Source organism: Sceloporus undulatus, chromosome 2 (assembly GCF_019175285.1).
Source record: "Sceloporus undulatus isolate JIND9_A2432 ecotype Alabama chromosome 2, SceUnd_v1.1, whole genome shotgun sequence".
Classification (NCBI taxonomy): Eukaryota; Metazoa; Chordata; class Lepidosauria; order Squamata; family Phrynosomatidae; genus Sceloporus; species Sceloporus undulatus.
In genome coordinates, this window is record NC_056523.1 from 332,282,117 (window position 1) to 332,298,056 (window position 15,940).

Here is a 15,940-nt window from a genome sequence, read left to right on the forward strand (position 1 = left end):
TTTGGCAGAGAAGGCTAAAGACCTTGTAGAGCTAAAAACTCAAGGATTGCATACGATGGAGCAACAGCACTTAAAAGTGGTGTCAAACTGCATTATTTCTACAATGTAGATGCACCCTCAGTCTTCTTTCCAGGCTAAGCACACCCATTGCCCTCAACTGTTCTGTTCCTCATGGGCCTTGTTTTCCATACTTTGCACTATCTTGGGCGGCATACGCACTGGAGAAATAGTCCAGTTTGACACCACTTCAACTGCCATGCCTCCCTGCTATGGCATCCTGGAAACTGTAGTTTGTTTTTGCACCAGAGCTCTCTGACAGAGGACTTTTTCATATGGGGAGCTATGTGCTTCCATTCCAAAAATGGTTAAAGTGGTGACATCCCGGAAAAGCAAGCCCATTTGCTAATGGTTATCACACAGAGCATAACAAGGTGTTAAAGGTACATTAAAGTGGGTCCAATGTGAAGTAGGGTATCAAACGGGTGAGGACAAATCCTCATTGCCAGCTTAGAAATATCTTTTCTGTGCATGCTCCAAGCTGTCATTTCCCCAAGTGCAGACACACATCTGCTCCAGAGAGGGAAAGGTGGAGAGGGAAGGGTGCCCCCTTGCCCTGGCATTACCTGCTTCCACTGTCCCACCGGGTGCACACTTTTTGCTCCCCCCCCCATGGGCTATCCCCTCCCAACTCGGAGATTGCCCTCTCTGGGGAAGGGAGGAGGAGGAGAGGAAGCCATGCAGCTCAGCTTTCTGAGAGGCTAGACAGAGAGCCAAGCAAGGAGGGACTGCCACATGGCCAACAGAGCTGTGGCGGCAGTTCTGAAGAGCACAGAGCAGAAGACCAGGGCAAGTGTTACCTGACCACCCCCCCCCCTTTTTTTTTTTTTAGGGAAGCCACAGAGGGAGAAAGGCAGCGGCTTGAGGATTCAAGCCCTCCCAAACTCCAGGTCACTGCTCCAGGGGTTGTTGCCCCCTCCCATTCTGCTCACTCACCCCCCTCTAGCATAGCTCTGAGGAGGAGGAGGAGAGGAGGCTCGCCTTGGAAGGAGAAGCAGTGGCGGTGGGGCGGAAAGGGAGCCGTGATGAGGACTTAGGCTTGATTCCCTCAAGTGTCTAGGGTTTTGGGTGGCTCTTCTGCTGCCTGAAGGGATGCAGGAAGGGAAAACTCAGCAAAGGAGCATGAGAATTGTAGGTCTTTTTGTAGGAAGAGAATCCATGGCTGATGTAAATAAGCATTTCAGACCAAGGCAAATTCGAATTGACTCCAAATTTGCTGTGCAAAAGGATTTGTAAATTTGCTGTTTCACCGAATTTAGCTATTTCTTGGATGATGTGTGATTCCGTGTGCATTGGCTGCGAATTGGCTGTGATGTCATCCGATATTCTCTTGCAAAATTCGCTAAATAGGAGGATTGCCCTCAAATTTACCCTCAGATAACCATCCAATTTTCATCGTGTGAAAAAGTCCAGAGAAGGTTAAATCTGTCACAAAATTACAGTCCCCAAGATTCCACAGCATTGAGCCATGGCAGTTAAAGTGGGATCAAACTGGATTATTTCTGCAGTGCAGATGCAGCCTTGGTCACTCTCCCTCCAGGCAGCATCCCACTTTTTAACATTACTTTAAGTTGTATCATTGGTTATACTGTCTCCTCAGATCAGAAACAGGCTGGGATATAAATATGATAAATAATAGATCCTTAATTATTTAATCTGCTTTGCAAAGAAATAACTCACCACTGACCAGGAACTGTAAATGATGGGCCGATATTGCAGCCGGAACTGCAGTTCAAAGTGGGGCTTCTTAGGCCAGCTGGAGGGGTATTCCCAGCTCACCCGCAGCCGCCGGGGGGCAGAAGGCACCGGTTCCACCCTCAGACCCTCCGGAGGGTCCGGCTTGACTGGTGAAAACAAAGGAGAAGAATGTTAGGGGCCGGCACCTGAAGGGGGTAACTCAGATCTTTTTTCCTGCTGGATCTCCAGCTCCCCACAACCTGGGAACTCCCTGCCACTTGAATGAAAAATGAGCCCCACAGCCTGGGAGCAGTCACCAAGAAGGCCCTGCCTCCTATATCTTCCATGGAAAGGCTTGTGGGGGTGGTAGGACTAAAAGAAGAGCAGCCTCCAAAGATCTTAAGACTTGGACAGACTCGTATGACGAGAGATGGGCTTTCAGAAAACCTAGTGTTACATATAAATCATAACCAGTGCTTTGAAATGGGCTCAGAAATAGGAGCTTATCGCACAGCCCCTCCGCTCCTGGCGCAGAACAAAAGGGGGCGAGATGGGAACAGAATGGGGGAAATCACCCATTTCATCACATACCGGAATGCCGCCGATGCTGCCAGAAGTTCCCAATCCATTCCCATCTGTCCCAGAGGAGGTGATTTTCAGGAACTGTTCAGAAACATTCTGAAAATCACCTCCTGTGGGATAGATGGGAACAGAACGGGAACTTCCAGCGGCATTGGCGGCATTCCAGTGTGCGATAAAATGGGTGATTTCCTCCATTCTGTTCCCATCCCACCCCCTTTCATTCCGCACCGTGAGCGTACCAAGGGGCTGTGTGGTAAGCTCCATAGTTTGGTTTAACTGTCATGCCCAGCTTGGAGGATGGCTCAAAGGATAAGCCAGAGACTCTGGGACCTGAGCCTGAATTTGGGGAGCCTGTGGCCTCTCCAGAGGTTCAGCAGCCAAATTTGCCTGGGGCCGAGGCTGTAGACATAGAGGAGGGTCAAGGGACTGTGCCTACCTTGAGCGTCAAGCCACAAGGGAGGGCCTTCGAAGGTCACAAAAGCTTTATCAGAAATGAGTTGGCAATCACACACACCTGAATGCCTGCTGTCTGCCTATTTAGGCAGATGGAGCATGTGTGTCTGGTTGCCAGTGATTACTTAACCTTCTTGGAGGAAAGACTCTGTCTCTGTCTCCGGTGGCCTTTTGGAGCAAAACCCTTGCTTCTTAGACTACTGACCTATCTTGATTATCTGGAATTCTTGACCTTGGACTGCCTTATCAACCTGCCTATCTGATACCTCGAATCTTGGGCCATTTGACAACTCTTTTGGTAATCCTTCTTCTGATACTGCCTTTAAACTCAAAGACTGCATTGCTTGCATTGACTCTGCTAGCCAGGAGTTTGTTTGTTTGGGAACTAGGTTTGCCTTATCAGCTATTTGGCTGCCTTCCTGGACAATAGCAGGCCTTTGGTATCAAGTGGGATTTGGGTCTAGGACCCCTTGTGGGTACCAAAATTGGTGGATGCTCAAGTCCCATTATATACCACGGCACAGTAAGATCATGTCCCTTATATAAAATGGCGAAATCAAGGTTTGCTTTTTGGAAGTGATATTCTGGAATATTTAAAAGCCATGGATGGTTGAATAAGTGCATGCAGAATCTGTGGATATGGAGGGTCAACTGTTTGTTGTTCTGTGCCTTCAAGTCATTTTTGACTTATGGAAACCCCAAGGGTTTTCTTGGCGAGATTTGTTCAGAGGAGGTTTGCCATTACTTTCCCCTGGGGCTGAGAGAGTGTGACTTGCCCAAGATCACCCAGTGGGTTTCCATGGTTGAGCGGGGAATCGAACCCTGGTCTCCAGAGTCACTATCCAGCACTCAAACTGCCGCATGTACCCATGAAATAAGTAGTCCAGAAGACCACAGAGTGCTCAGCCCCAGTTACCCACACACACCCCTAGCAATTATGCCCATAGGTCAAAGCACACTGAGATGGTGAGGAGGAGCAAGCCAAGCCAAACACAGGAGAAACTGGGCAGTGGTGGACCAGTCGCTACTTTGCATTTGGCAGCTCATTTGGCCTGGGGATGGAAAATCTCTTCCTGACTGAACTGATATGTCAAGGGGGTCCTTCCCAAACATTAAGATGGTGGCAATGTGTCCAGAAAGTGTATCCACTTTCCCATCCTGACAAACACTCTCTTCTCTCCTTTTCCAGAGGGCAAGACTTACTAATGGCATGCATTGTGACATCTAGAAGGCGGAAGCTAGAGCCCAGTGGGTTCACCTCCGTCACATTCATGCGGTAGGAACTCCAAAACCCAGAGTTGTTGACTGTGCAGGAGAGTGGGCGGGCAGGGTCTTGAACGCACAGCCCCATGTCGATGGTTGGAGAGCTGTCCAGATAAAACAAAAAATATGTCAAAATGTCAGGAGTTGCATATGCTTTTGTCCTGCCCCAATATGTGGGGCAATGTGATGATGGGATATATGATAGTAATAGTAGGATTTGAAAGGGTGAGCTCAGACACAAGATAATGCAGGGAAGGAGGCAAACCTGCTCAAGATCATTTATGTGAGACCACAGACAGAGGGTGCCAGATTTGGGCGGGCTGATTATTCTTCTCTCCTGGCCCTCTTCCCAAAATGACATCCCTCCTCAGGAATACTGCCTGCAAAAGGGTACATGCATGCACACAGCAGGGCTTGGCAGAGAAGTCTTGCCTGGGGCTTTCCTGCACCTGGCTTTGGGCCAAGCATGCTCCTACATTTCTGGAAGGTTACACAGAGGTTGCAAGGAGTGAGCTTCATGCCAAGTCAGGAAAAAGGAAACGGATTCAAATCCTGTGGTAGGCAACGGAGGAACGCAACAAGATCGTGTGTGGGACAGGGAAGAGAGTTCAGCTGAGGCATGCACCAAACGCCATGGGTATAAAGGAAGGGAGCCCTTCAGTTCCTTCACACCCACCAATTGCAAGATACCCAGTCTTTCTTTGTTGGAGGCAGGGTGACCAGATGTCCTCCTTTTCCAGGACATGTCCTACATCTCAACCTTCTGTCCAGGAGGAATTCCAAAAGAACTCCCATTTGGAGTATGATGAAGAAGCATGCATTTACACTTATATGAGTGTTTTTAGCTTTTACTTAATAATGTCCTCAATTTTTCTTGTCCTATATTTTGCAGTACCTCATCCTCCTCTGTGGCTGGGACATGAGGGGGGCTATCATAGCACAAGAGCTTGTGCAAGGTTTGTGTCATTGTAGAGGTAGACACTGAATGCTACTGTTAACTGATTTTGAGTTGACTCATGGCACGCCCCCTGGATAAGACATCTGCAAGATCCTCCATCTTCAATGATCGCTGCCACCATTGTCACTGACTAGGCCCCCTGTTCTAGGCAGCGTCCAATGTGACCCAGCCAGGGGACGGCAAAGGCAGGTGAGGGTCCACTAGGACAACCACTGCCACTGCAGCAGCCCAGAGCAAAGAGGAAGAGGCACCGGAGGATGACCTGCACCAGCAACAAAGAACATGGGGGTGATAGTGGACCAAGAGGAAGTAGATTTGAGGGGGGAAGGTTGGAGTCATTGAATACCAATCTCCAAAATCACAAAAATATACATAAGCAAGTGTGAGAGAGACCTTTACTTGCATATGTTGCTACCAGGATACGAGCTGGATTTTTTTTCTTTGCACAAAACCCTTGTATTTTGCCCAAACATTAGTTTTTGTACTTTTGTTGTGTAAAAAGCCTTTCTGAAATGTTCCCTCCCCCCCACCCCAAAAGTCACCAGATGAAAAATTGCACCAATAAATAAAGGGATATGCTCTCATAATTTTCCAGAGGAGAGAATTTTCTTCACACACACAAACAAACACGCACACATTCTTGAAGCTGAGAACAAAATGAATTAAGCTATGCAATCCTGCTCAACTCCACTGAGGAAGAAGATATAGACATTTAAAGATATAGACATATTGGTAGTCTGTAGACTCAGTATCTAGAGAGATATCTATAGCACCTTTGAGACTTTAGATTTTTTGCACAGCTAAAAAACCCAGCTTACCTTTCCCAGTTTGAATCCTCTTCCGGGATGCAGCCAGGTATTATCACTTGCATTTTGCTGCCAATGCTGCCTCCTGCCTGAAACCCACTTAAATCCCAGCTGTGCTCAGCTGGTGATTTGCAAAGTCAGGAGTTTCCCAGCTTTGGAAATCAGCTGGTTGAGCATGGTGGGAGCCAGGCTTTAGGTGGGAGGCAGCATTGGTGGCAAAATGCAAGCGATAGTACCCGGCTGCATCCTGGAAGAGGATTCAAATGGGGAAAGGTAAGCTGCGTTTTTTAGCTGTGCTAAAAACTCCTAACTGAAAGAAAGAAATTGGCAGCATGAGCTTCTGTAGACTTAAGTCTACTTCTTCAGATGAGAAGGAATGGTTCCAAAGAGGATGATTTCAGCGTAACACATAGGGAGAGTATTTCTAAACTTGCCAGGAGCACAATTTGCATGTAGACTGTGACATCAGCCAGCTCTTACCTTTCATTTGCAGATTGTTGCTTTTTCCTGAAAGAAAAAAGAAAGAGAAAAGAACTTTGAAGATCTAGATTTCACCTTACTTCGACATGGGAGAAAATGGCAACTACTACAAAGGGTAGTCACTACAAGATTTGGGTGTCAGTTTTTTATTTGAGTGCAAGGGCAGCCTCAAGACTGTGGCTCAATGTCAGGAAAATGTAACAGTTACATACAACAACTCAAGTTAAATATAACAATTACAGGTAAGGGCGAATTGCTATGTGGAGCCAGTGGTTTGTTTCTCTCTCTCTCTACACAGAGAGAAACAAATTTTACCCGGTTTCCTCTTAACCTCATTTTCTCCATGGAAGCCAGAGAAGCCCAGAAGCATTGTTTCCAGAGAGCTGGGTATTCTTTGCAAAAGAAAGAGTGCTAATGTCTCTCACCCCTCTTTTGCCTCCTTACACAACTGGCTTTTGTATACTTTCAAGATGCTGCAAAGGCTCTTGGGCCAGGATGTGTGAGAGGGAAATGTAATGGTGTATACACTAGCAAGGAAATGGATGCTCTATGAAAAACAGCTGTCTCCGGCTTTCAGCAAGCCCAGCGTTAATGACAGATGACCTCCCAAATGCCCAGGGAGTGGACAGGATGGCTGTCTGAGAGAAAAGGGTTGCAGTGTCTGAACTTCTTTCTTAGGCATTCGGATAAAGGCCTTTTGGACCATGGCTTAATGCCAGCAGTGAGGGTATTTTTGCTGAAAGGACACCAGGGCAGACAAATGCACTACCCACTCAGGATCTGTTACCACATCCAGTCAAATAGACTGCATCTTCCTATATGAGAATCCCTGGGCTTTAAGATGTTCCAGGGAGGCCTTTTGTTTCAGGTGTACCTTCCCAAATACATTTGGTGGGAATATCAAAGAGGCAGGGCCTTCTTAGTGGCTGCTCTCAAGCTTTGGGACTCTCTCCTAAGTCATTTCAGTTGTCTTCCTCTTTGCTGTTCTTCAGCCAAAAATGTAAAAACTTTTATGTTCTGACCTATAGGTTTGTAGGAACAGACTGTAATGGGCTTTTAATGGTGTGCAACTTTTGATTTTTATCTTCTGCCTTTGAATGGAATTAAAAGGTTTTGATTCTATAGGTTGTTTAAATGCATTTTAAAAACATGTTGTATATGTTTTATTGATGTTGTTATACAGTTGGCCCTCCACATTTGTGGCTTTGACTTCTGTGGCTTTGATTATTCACAGATTTGGTTAATATATTCTCTCTAGAAATCTCTAGGGACTTTATCACACAAAGAAACTGACTGTAGAGTCACATTGGAGGACCTAAGAGTTTTTCACACGGGGGGAAATTGGGGGTTTAAACAGTTATTATCCCAGGAAACTCACACAATCACAGTGAAAACTTTCACACGACATTGCAATTAAAGAAGACTTATCCTGGGATTAACTAGGGAATAACCAGCAACAAATCATTCATGGAGAAATCTCTCAGGTAAAACAGCAACAACAAAATCCTGCCTTTTAAAATTTGCAGTTTGTCCCCTTTCGTGGGGGTCTTGTGCCCCTAACCCCAGCAAACTAGAGGGCCCAGTGTACAGTCGGCCCTTTGTATTCACAGGAGTTCAGTTCTGGACCCCACTGCAGATGCCAAAAATCACTCTACCTGAAGTCCTGTCAGTTTTAACAATGGCACACAGTGAGCATGGCCATGGCAACTCAGCTGTGTGAACACACCACTATTGAGGCAAATGGGGAAGGGCCATCCCTGGATGCTCAAATCCGCAAATGGCAAGTCTGCAGTGGGGAGGCGGCGGGGGGGGGGGAACTGTATGTATTTTAAGACGGGAGTTTAATCTTTGTAAGCTACCAAGGTCATCCTGTGGGTTTCCATGGCTGAGCTGGGATTTGAACTTTGTTTCCCCATAGTCCTATTCCAACACTGAAAGCACTGTACCACATTGCTCTATGCGGTTGTTATGTGCCTTCATCTCATTGTTTAATTGTGTTTTAACCTTTGTATCTCATGGATATTTAACAAGGATTTTTTCAATCATCATAAGTCATTTTGAGTCCCAATATGGGAAAAAGGCAGGACACCACCACCATCACCTCAGCTTCAGTCCAAGTACTGGGGAAAAGGCAGGGTGAAATCATGATAATCAATCATGATCATGATCATCAAGATTTAAGAGATTATCACATGAACTAAAAACCTGACTGCTTCTCAACAGGAAACAGTCAGGTTGTGGGTTGCTGGTGGGTATCATCAGACTTAATTTGCCGCTGCAGTCATTGGGCGAGTGTGACCCAGCTGCATCCTGGGTCCCAGGTGCACTTTGGAAGCTGCTTTTCCAAGGTGGCAAGCTCCTGCCTTGGAAAAATGGCCTCCAAAGCATGCCTGGCATCCGGGATGCAGTCAGGTTGCACTCGCCTGGTGAAAGTGGTGGTGAATTAAGTCTGATAATACCCGCCAGCAACCTGCAACCTGACTGCATCCCATTGGGGAGTCAATGCAATAATTTCCTTATTGTGAGGAGGTTTACCATTTAGGGTGAGAAAGTGTAATTTGCCCAAGGTCACCCAGTGGGTTCCTTCTGCAAATTGGCATTTGGCAATGCAGAAAACAGATCACACGATAATGGATTGCCAACACCCTATTGTGGGGGAAAGTGTGATAAGAAATGATGCCAAACTGGTATGCTCCTATTCTTAAACTAGCTCAATTGTGGTGGGAAAGCAGGCTGCTGGGATAAAGTCCTAAGATAATAATAATAACAACAATGGCCAAACTCGCTAGCTCAGCCTGGTTCTCCTTGTCCAGCCCAGCAGGACTAATGAAGCAAGCAGGGTGTTCCCCATTATTTGAGCTCCTGTGGAAGTTGTGCATTGGGTGGAGGTGCCTAGTCTGAGTCTTTCCACCCTCATTTTCTTTCTGTCATATAGGTGGGGGAGTGGGGCTTTAAGTTCTGTTGCTGCCTGGCTCATGGCAGCAGCTGCGGTGGAGACAGTAGACCTGGCAGTGTTCACTCCACACTGTGATTCCACCCTTTTGGTATGCTGGGTGGCCAATCGAGGCTCCCTTTCCATGCAATCTGCACCCCCCCCCCCACTCTGCTGGAAAGCCAAATCTGTCTGTGAGTATCACTTTGGATGCTGCAATGGAAACCCATGTGATATGTGGGCTTTCTTTTCTTTTTGGGAAGGCTTTCCTTCCAAGAGCTGCAGCCAGCAAACAGAACTTGGAACATAACAGAGCAAACTTGCTACCAAAGAGAATGTTTAAATCATAATGGAGAACGAAAAGGGAAGGCACAGAAATACAAAGGCAAGGCATGTCACTCGGGCAAGTTACTGCTAGTGAATACAGCTGCGGCCACACTGCAGAAATAAAGCAGCTTGATGCCACTTTAACTGCCATTACTCAATGCTATGGAACCCTGGGGGTTTGCAGTTTTGTCAGATATTTAGTCTTCCCTGCCAAAGCAGTCTGGTGCCCACCCCAAACTACAAATCCCACAGAAGATAAACTGGCATCAAATTGCTTTATTTCTGAAGTGTGGCAGCAGTCTACATTGGCCAGAATCACTCAGCTACAGATAAGAGGAAGTAGGCCATCAGCATCACATATCATTTGTGTCTTTTCAAAAGACTGTCTGGTGGGTTCTGGGAGTTTGCAGGCATTGAAGAATAACTGTTACAAGGTCTGGCAAGACCAAATGGCCTCTAAAAACTGCTTTTTGTTTTAATTCTCTTGCCTTTCAACTAACCCCTCACTACAAATGAGTCACAGGTAGGTCTGGGCACTCCTTTGAGGAAGGGCACACCAAGACCTCATGGACACAGAGCCATACCTATAGGTGGTGATGTATTTAGTAGGCAGGAAGGTCTCAATGCTGGGAGCCCAGAAGCAAGAGAAGTTCTCATAGTTGGAAGCTCGGCATGAAATGGAAGGTAATCCTGGCACCCCTGCAGAGAAGGGAGAAAAGGAGACATTGTTTAGGGAAATGTCCACCAGTGGAAAGAGCTCCCCACATCCTACACTCCTGGAGAGTCCTGGTTCATCTCCAGCTGCTCCTGAATGCCACATAGCAAACTGTCCAAGAAGATAATCCCCCAAAGAGGAATCATCTCCACATCGACCACATCGACCCCCATCTCTGCATCAATCCCCATCTAAAGGAAGAATTCATCTCCACATCTACCCCCATCTAAAGGAAGGAATCATCTCCCCATATACCCATATACCTCCATCTAAAGGAATTATCTATGTCCATCTAAAGGAATCATCTCCCCATCTACCTCCATCTAAAGGAATCATCTCCCCATCTACCTCCCCTTGCAGGATGTCTCCCAAGCAGAAGGGCCAGAACTTACGGCCAAGGCGAAGCATGATGGAGCTGAGGAGGAGTCCACCAGTGTCATGGCAGCTGTAGAGGCCTTCAGAGGAGTGCTCGGCGTGCGGCACGATGAGCTGCCCTTGATGGACCCAGGAGTCCTCCGGCAGGACTGTGGCTCCATTCCACCGCCACTCCACTATGGACCTAAAGGCCAGTAAGATGCTGTGAGATCCAATGAGAAGGGGAGAAGAAGGAGAACAGAGAAGGGCTGGGAGGGCCCTATGAGGCTCGACTTCTTGGCATCTCCTGTCATCTTCACCTAAAGTTGGGAGCCAAGATACATTAGACATCTACTATTGCACTCTTTTATACTGTGCTGGTAGTTTTACTTTGAAAGGAAAGCAGCTATGATGAGGCCCCAGTTTTCTCTCCCCACGGTGGATTTTATTTTATTCTATTTATAGTGCCCTCCTTTTCTGAAGCCTTGGGACTCAAAATGGCTTACCAACATTCAGCCAGATATTTTTGTTAATGTATTTTCACTAACAACAACCACAACAACGAATGTTTATTTCTTTCCTGCCTCTCCTCAAAGCTCAAGGTAGTGTACAACATGCTAAAATATAAAGCACAATTAAAAACCATAAATCCACAGTTAAAATACAACACTATAAAATCATTAGAAGGCACTCATAAGAGTACATGTACAATTAAAAAGTCATGATTTAAAATTGACTGGGTAGGCCTGTCAGAAGAGAGATGTCTTCAATGCAGTTTTAAAAGTAGTTAGCATTTTCACCTGCCGTATCCCTTCTGGAAGATCATTCCACAGTCTGGGGGTAGTAGACAAAAAAGCCCTCTGGGAAACTGTTGCTCCCATTGGAGTAGACATTTCCAAGAGCACTTGAGTGGGTGAATTGTATGGATTGCACATCTGCACTGTGCAAAGGGATCTTGTAGCATCTTTGATACTAACTAAAAGAGAGAAGTTGGCTGCATGAGTTTAAATCTATGAAAGCTCATGCTACCAACTTCTTTTTTTTCCAGTTAGGCCCAAAGACACCTCAAAGCACTTACCCAGGGTTTACTCTGGCACATGTCAATGTCACATCTTTTCCTAGCTGGCCGTACATCACACCTGGAAGAGAAACCCATAAGTCATGAGATGCAAGCAGGAGGTGCCTTGATCTTTCATCTGCCACAGATTGTCCCATCCTTGTCCTTGACAAGACTAGACTGAATTCTTGGGATTTTATAGAATTCGGGCAGAAAGCAAGTCTTCCCATCTCTGTTCCACAAAAATGAAGCCATCCCAATTCTTTACCTCCCTTGTATCAAGAAATCAAGTCAAGGATCAGGGACAGTGAGTGTGGGCCCTTAGTTTTGGGGCTAAGGGCCACAAGTCATGCAAAAGGCTGCAGATACAAAAAGCTGTTACCTGCAGAGAAGTCTGGGATTACCAACATTTTAAGGTAATAAGAATGGAGATTAGGAGTATGGACAGTGTGATATATATCTTCACCTGTTTAATTTTTCCATGCTAGAAGGAATCATCTCAAACATCTATTCCCCGCTGGCTGACTTTACAAGTGTTTCTAAATATACGTTTTTGATTATTTTTTTACACTTCGTGGCTTCTTTTACAAAAAAAATTTTTTTTGCTTATTTTTTGTACCCCCCCCCAAAAAAAAAAAAAGAAAAGAAAAGAAAGAACATCCAAATCCAAGAGTTTAAAGAGAATGCAGTGCCTTTCACCATCTCACTCCGGCCACTTTGTCCTGACTGAATCCTGCTCAGATGTCATCTTGAAAAGTCTTTACCTCCTGAGCCCTAATATGGCAAAACTATCCCAGGGAGATATTTACTCCATGGGTTTTAGCTCACCTTCTTCTCCCCATTCTCCTGACATGGTGATGGATGTGGTCACCAGAACAGCTGCCAAAAGGACCACCACTCTGCTGACGCAGGAGAGGAGCCTCGGCATCTGTGGGACAGAAGAGGGGGGGAAAGACAGAGAATAATGGTACATTATTAGGCAGATGATGAACATTTGAATCCTCCTGAGAAGGACAAAGATGACTATGACCTACTTGTGGAGAAGGTTACCTAACATATACATCTCTTACCCCAAGATCTGGCCCTCTCCACCCATCCTTTTTCTCAATATCAAGTTGATATCAAAAGGGGTGTTGCCTTAGCCAAGAAGGTACCCCCAGTGCAGGAAACTAGCCTTGCCATGTAAGGAGATCTGGGACAATATTTGAGGTCCGGGAGGCTCATCATGGGGGAAGCTCAGGAGCACATGGTCAGGACAGATCACTCAAGATCAGAATCTGCATAATCCCATCACTGATAGGAGTGATGGTGGGGGATAGACCTGGTGTTTGCAAAAGAACAAAAGTCTGACTATACTTCCCTCGGGAGGAATTACTCCAATGTCCAGAGACATTTGCAATGATTATCCAGTTATGTACAAGTCCCTTTATTGGTCCTCCCTCTGGAAACCTCATTTTAATCCCAATCTCTGCCCCAGGATATGTTTTGCCCCATAAATATGCCTGCATGCCATAAATATTGCCCCAGTTTGGTCTTGCTTGAGATTCAGATAGACACTCTGTCAGCATCTTGCTTGACTCCTCAGCATTGCTGGCAGCTTGCTGAGCCACTTCTGCATCACGGTGTCCCCGCGATTGAAACTCCGCAAATGGAATCAGTACAGCATTGCCCTGCAAACCCTTACACCACTGTCTGCTACAACCTTCTATATCATTAGTTCTTGGATGCGTATGTAAGAGAGTGCCTTTGTGTGAACAGCGATTCTCTTTGTCTCATAAATAAAACTATTTTGGAACTTGTACTTTAGAATCATTTCTCAGAACTGGTATACACAGGCCTGATCCCTGATTTTAGTTACCTGAATCCTCTTGGTGCTGACATTTGATCTAAGTAGATTCCCCATTTGAATATTAAATTTTTGCTCGGTATACCCTAAAACTGAGTCCAAGCTGCTGATTTACTGACAGGAGGAAGGCTGATAACTGTGCCATCTTACTGGCTATCACTACGTTGGACCTATTCAGGGAAAAACGAATGTACTAATCTCTGGAGACAAATATTGGCACAGGCAGAGACCAAAGGTAAGAAACAAAAGAGTTTCCCCTTAGGAGCTATTTGCGTGTGTTTGCTTGTGTGCATCACCCCAGCTAGGAATGGTTGAGGAGAAGAAAGAAAGAGAAAGAGATGGAAAGAAAGAGGGACAGGTGGCATCCATTTATGATCTGGTTTCAGCAACCCTGTTAGAACAAGGATGAGAGCCAGCATGGCGTAGTGGTTGAGCATTGGACTGGGACTCTGGAGACCAGGGTTCGAATCCCAGCTCAGCCATGGAAACCCACTGGGTGACCTTGGGCAAGCCACACTCTCTCAGGGCCCATTCACACTACAAAAAAAATCGGTTCTGAAACCGATTCAATCACGTGAAGTTCCTACTCACACGAATCTCACACAAGCGAATCCGGGCTTTGCCCACCCGTTCCGTGTTAAATGGCCCCTAGCGCGGGTTTTTTGAAATCGGCGCAAATACCGTTTCTTTTGGAAAACCCCGGTTCTGGGAATGAGAACTTGGCACCGATCACGATCGAGGCAAATTGAGGGAGGGATTTAGGTTGAGGGGGCAAAGGGCAAGGCATTTCCTCCCCTCATCGGAGGGGAGAGGAAGAGGAAAGAGCCCTGGGAAGAAGGGAGCAAGGGAAGGCATTCTTTAGGAGCCTCTTTCCCTGCATCCCCTGCCCAAGCCCTCTGTCGCTGGGCATTCCTTCCCTTGCAGGGGAAAAAATCAGGTCACGAACGGAGCTCTGTCAGGCACACCCCCCTTTTCAAATTCAAACAATTTTTTTGAGCAATATTGCGCATTGTTTATTTCCAGAGGCAGATAGAGCCAGGCTTGCACTTTATATCCTTGGATCTCCTTGCTTTCTGCAGAGGAGAAGCTACAAATGTTGCAAACAATCAATGTTAAATTTTTAACCTTTTTTTTGAGCAAATATGCGAATGATTGTCTTCTTGAGCAGATACAGCAGGGAAGCAAAGGGAAGCTAATGTTGCTTTAAAAGCATAAAAAAACGCATGGCCATCCCATCCATTGCCTGGGACGGGCAGATCTGACCCCAAAGCCCACAGGTTTATTGAAAAAGGAGAGGAGAGAGGAGAGGAGGCATCTCTCTCCCTGCTTCAGCCGCTGAAACCCCTGTGCCTGGCTCTTTAAAAAGGGAGGACACTTCCCCCGATGCCCTGCAAACGTCACGGATAGCTTGATTGGCAGCGGCCAATCTACAGAATGCATTTGATTTCTGTCAAAATGCATTCGATTTCAATTTGTAGTGGGCACTTGCTAACGGAGCGATTCGGGGGAGGGGCATCCGGATCATCCCAGTTCCCTCCACGTCTTTTAGGCCAGTATGAATGGGGTCAGCCTCAGAGGATGGTAGTGGCAAACCCCCTCAGAAGAAACTTGCCAAGAAAACTCAACGATAGGCTTGCCTTAGGATCACCATAAGTTGGAAAATGACTTGAAGGCACACAACGACAATAAGAACAAGGATGGGCAGAAGTACAGAAAATGCTCTCTGAGTATCCTGACACATTGCTGGCAGAGAGCCACAGGAGGGACCTCCAACTACTCCCTAAGAACTGCACATCCATGTTTTTCTACACACATGATTTTTCTGTTAGGATTAACCCTAACCCTAACCTTACAGTTATCACTACTGAACATTGAATCATGTTACTGCTAGACGATAACCTTTCTTGGTGGCAAATGATGCAAGTGATGGTACACAGCAGAGAAGCCTTCCTTCCTCTTTGCTGATGGATTCCAGCATCCTCTCATAGCCAGTGGTTAAACTGAGTCCCCTAATAACTAATTCTACCTGAGACATATCACTTGGTCGACAATTAAATCCAAGGCTCATTGCTGGAGATATGGGGAGCCCTTGGGCTTGGCGCACCTTCCAGGGAGGTCCATGGAAGATGGATGTCCAGAGGTTTTATTAGTTCTGAAGCAAAGAAAGACAACCAAAATACATGAGCCTCACCTATCTCCTCCCTAACAGCCACGAGAACTGTGCAAGCTGGTTAGCAACAGAGGGAAACCCAGCTCCCCAGATCTTATCTCTTTCCAGCCCCAAACAGCAATGTGAATGCAAAAACTAAACAGCAAAGATCACCAACACAAAGGAGCCTTTCCATGCCACTGGGCAGCTGTTAAGGATTGGTCATGAAGAGAGCAGAGACTCTCAAAATCATCTGGCTGGTGGCAGAGGCCCAGCCCACTACA

At 46.2% G+C, this 15,940-nt stretch overlaps 1 protein-coding gene across 1 annotated transcript in view; it reads right to left on the reverse strand.

Annotated features, from left to right (window-relative positions):
* IL11RA (interleukin 11 receptor subunit alpha) overlaps window positions 1-15,940 on the reverse strand; it is a 152,915-nt gene that overhangs the window by 22,206 nt on the left and 114,769 nt on the right. The window contains 7 exon segments of the mRNA XM_042450336.1: window positions 1,738-1,901; window positions 3,973-4,136; window positions 6,277-6,303; window positions 10,120-10,234; window positions 10,643-10,809; window positions 11,683-11,743; window positions 12,490-12,589. Of these exon segments, the coding sequence (XP_042306270.1) occupies window positions 1,738-1,901; window positions 3,973-4,136; window positions 6,277-6,303; window positions 10,120-10,234; window positions 10,643-10,809; window positions 11,683-11,743; window positions 12,490-12,589 (798 nt within the window).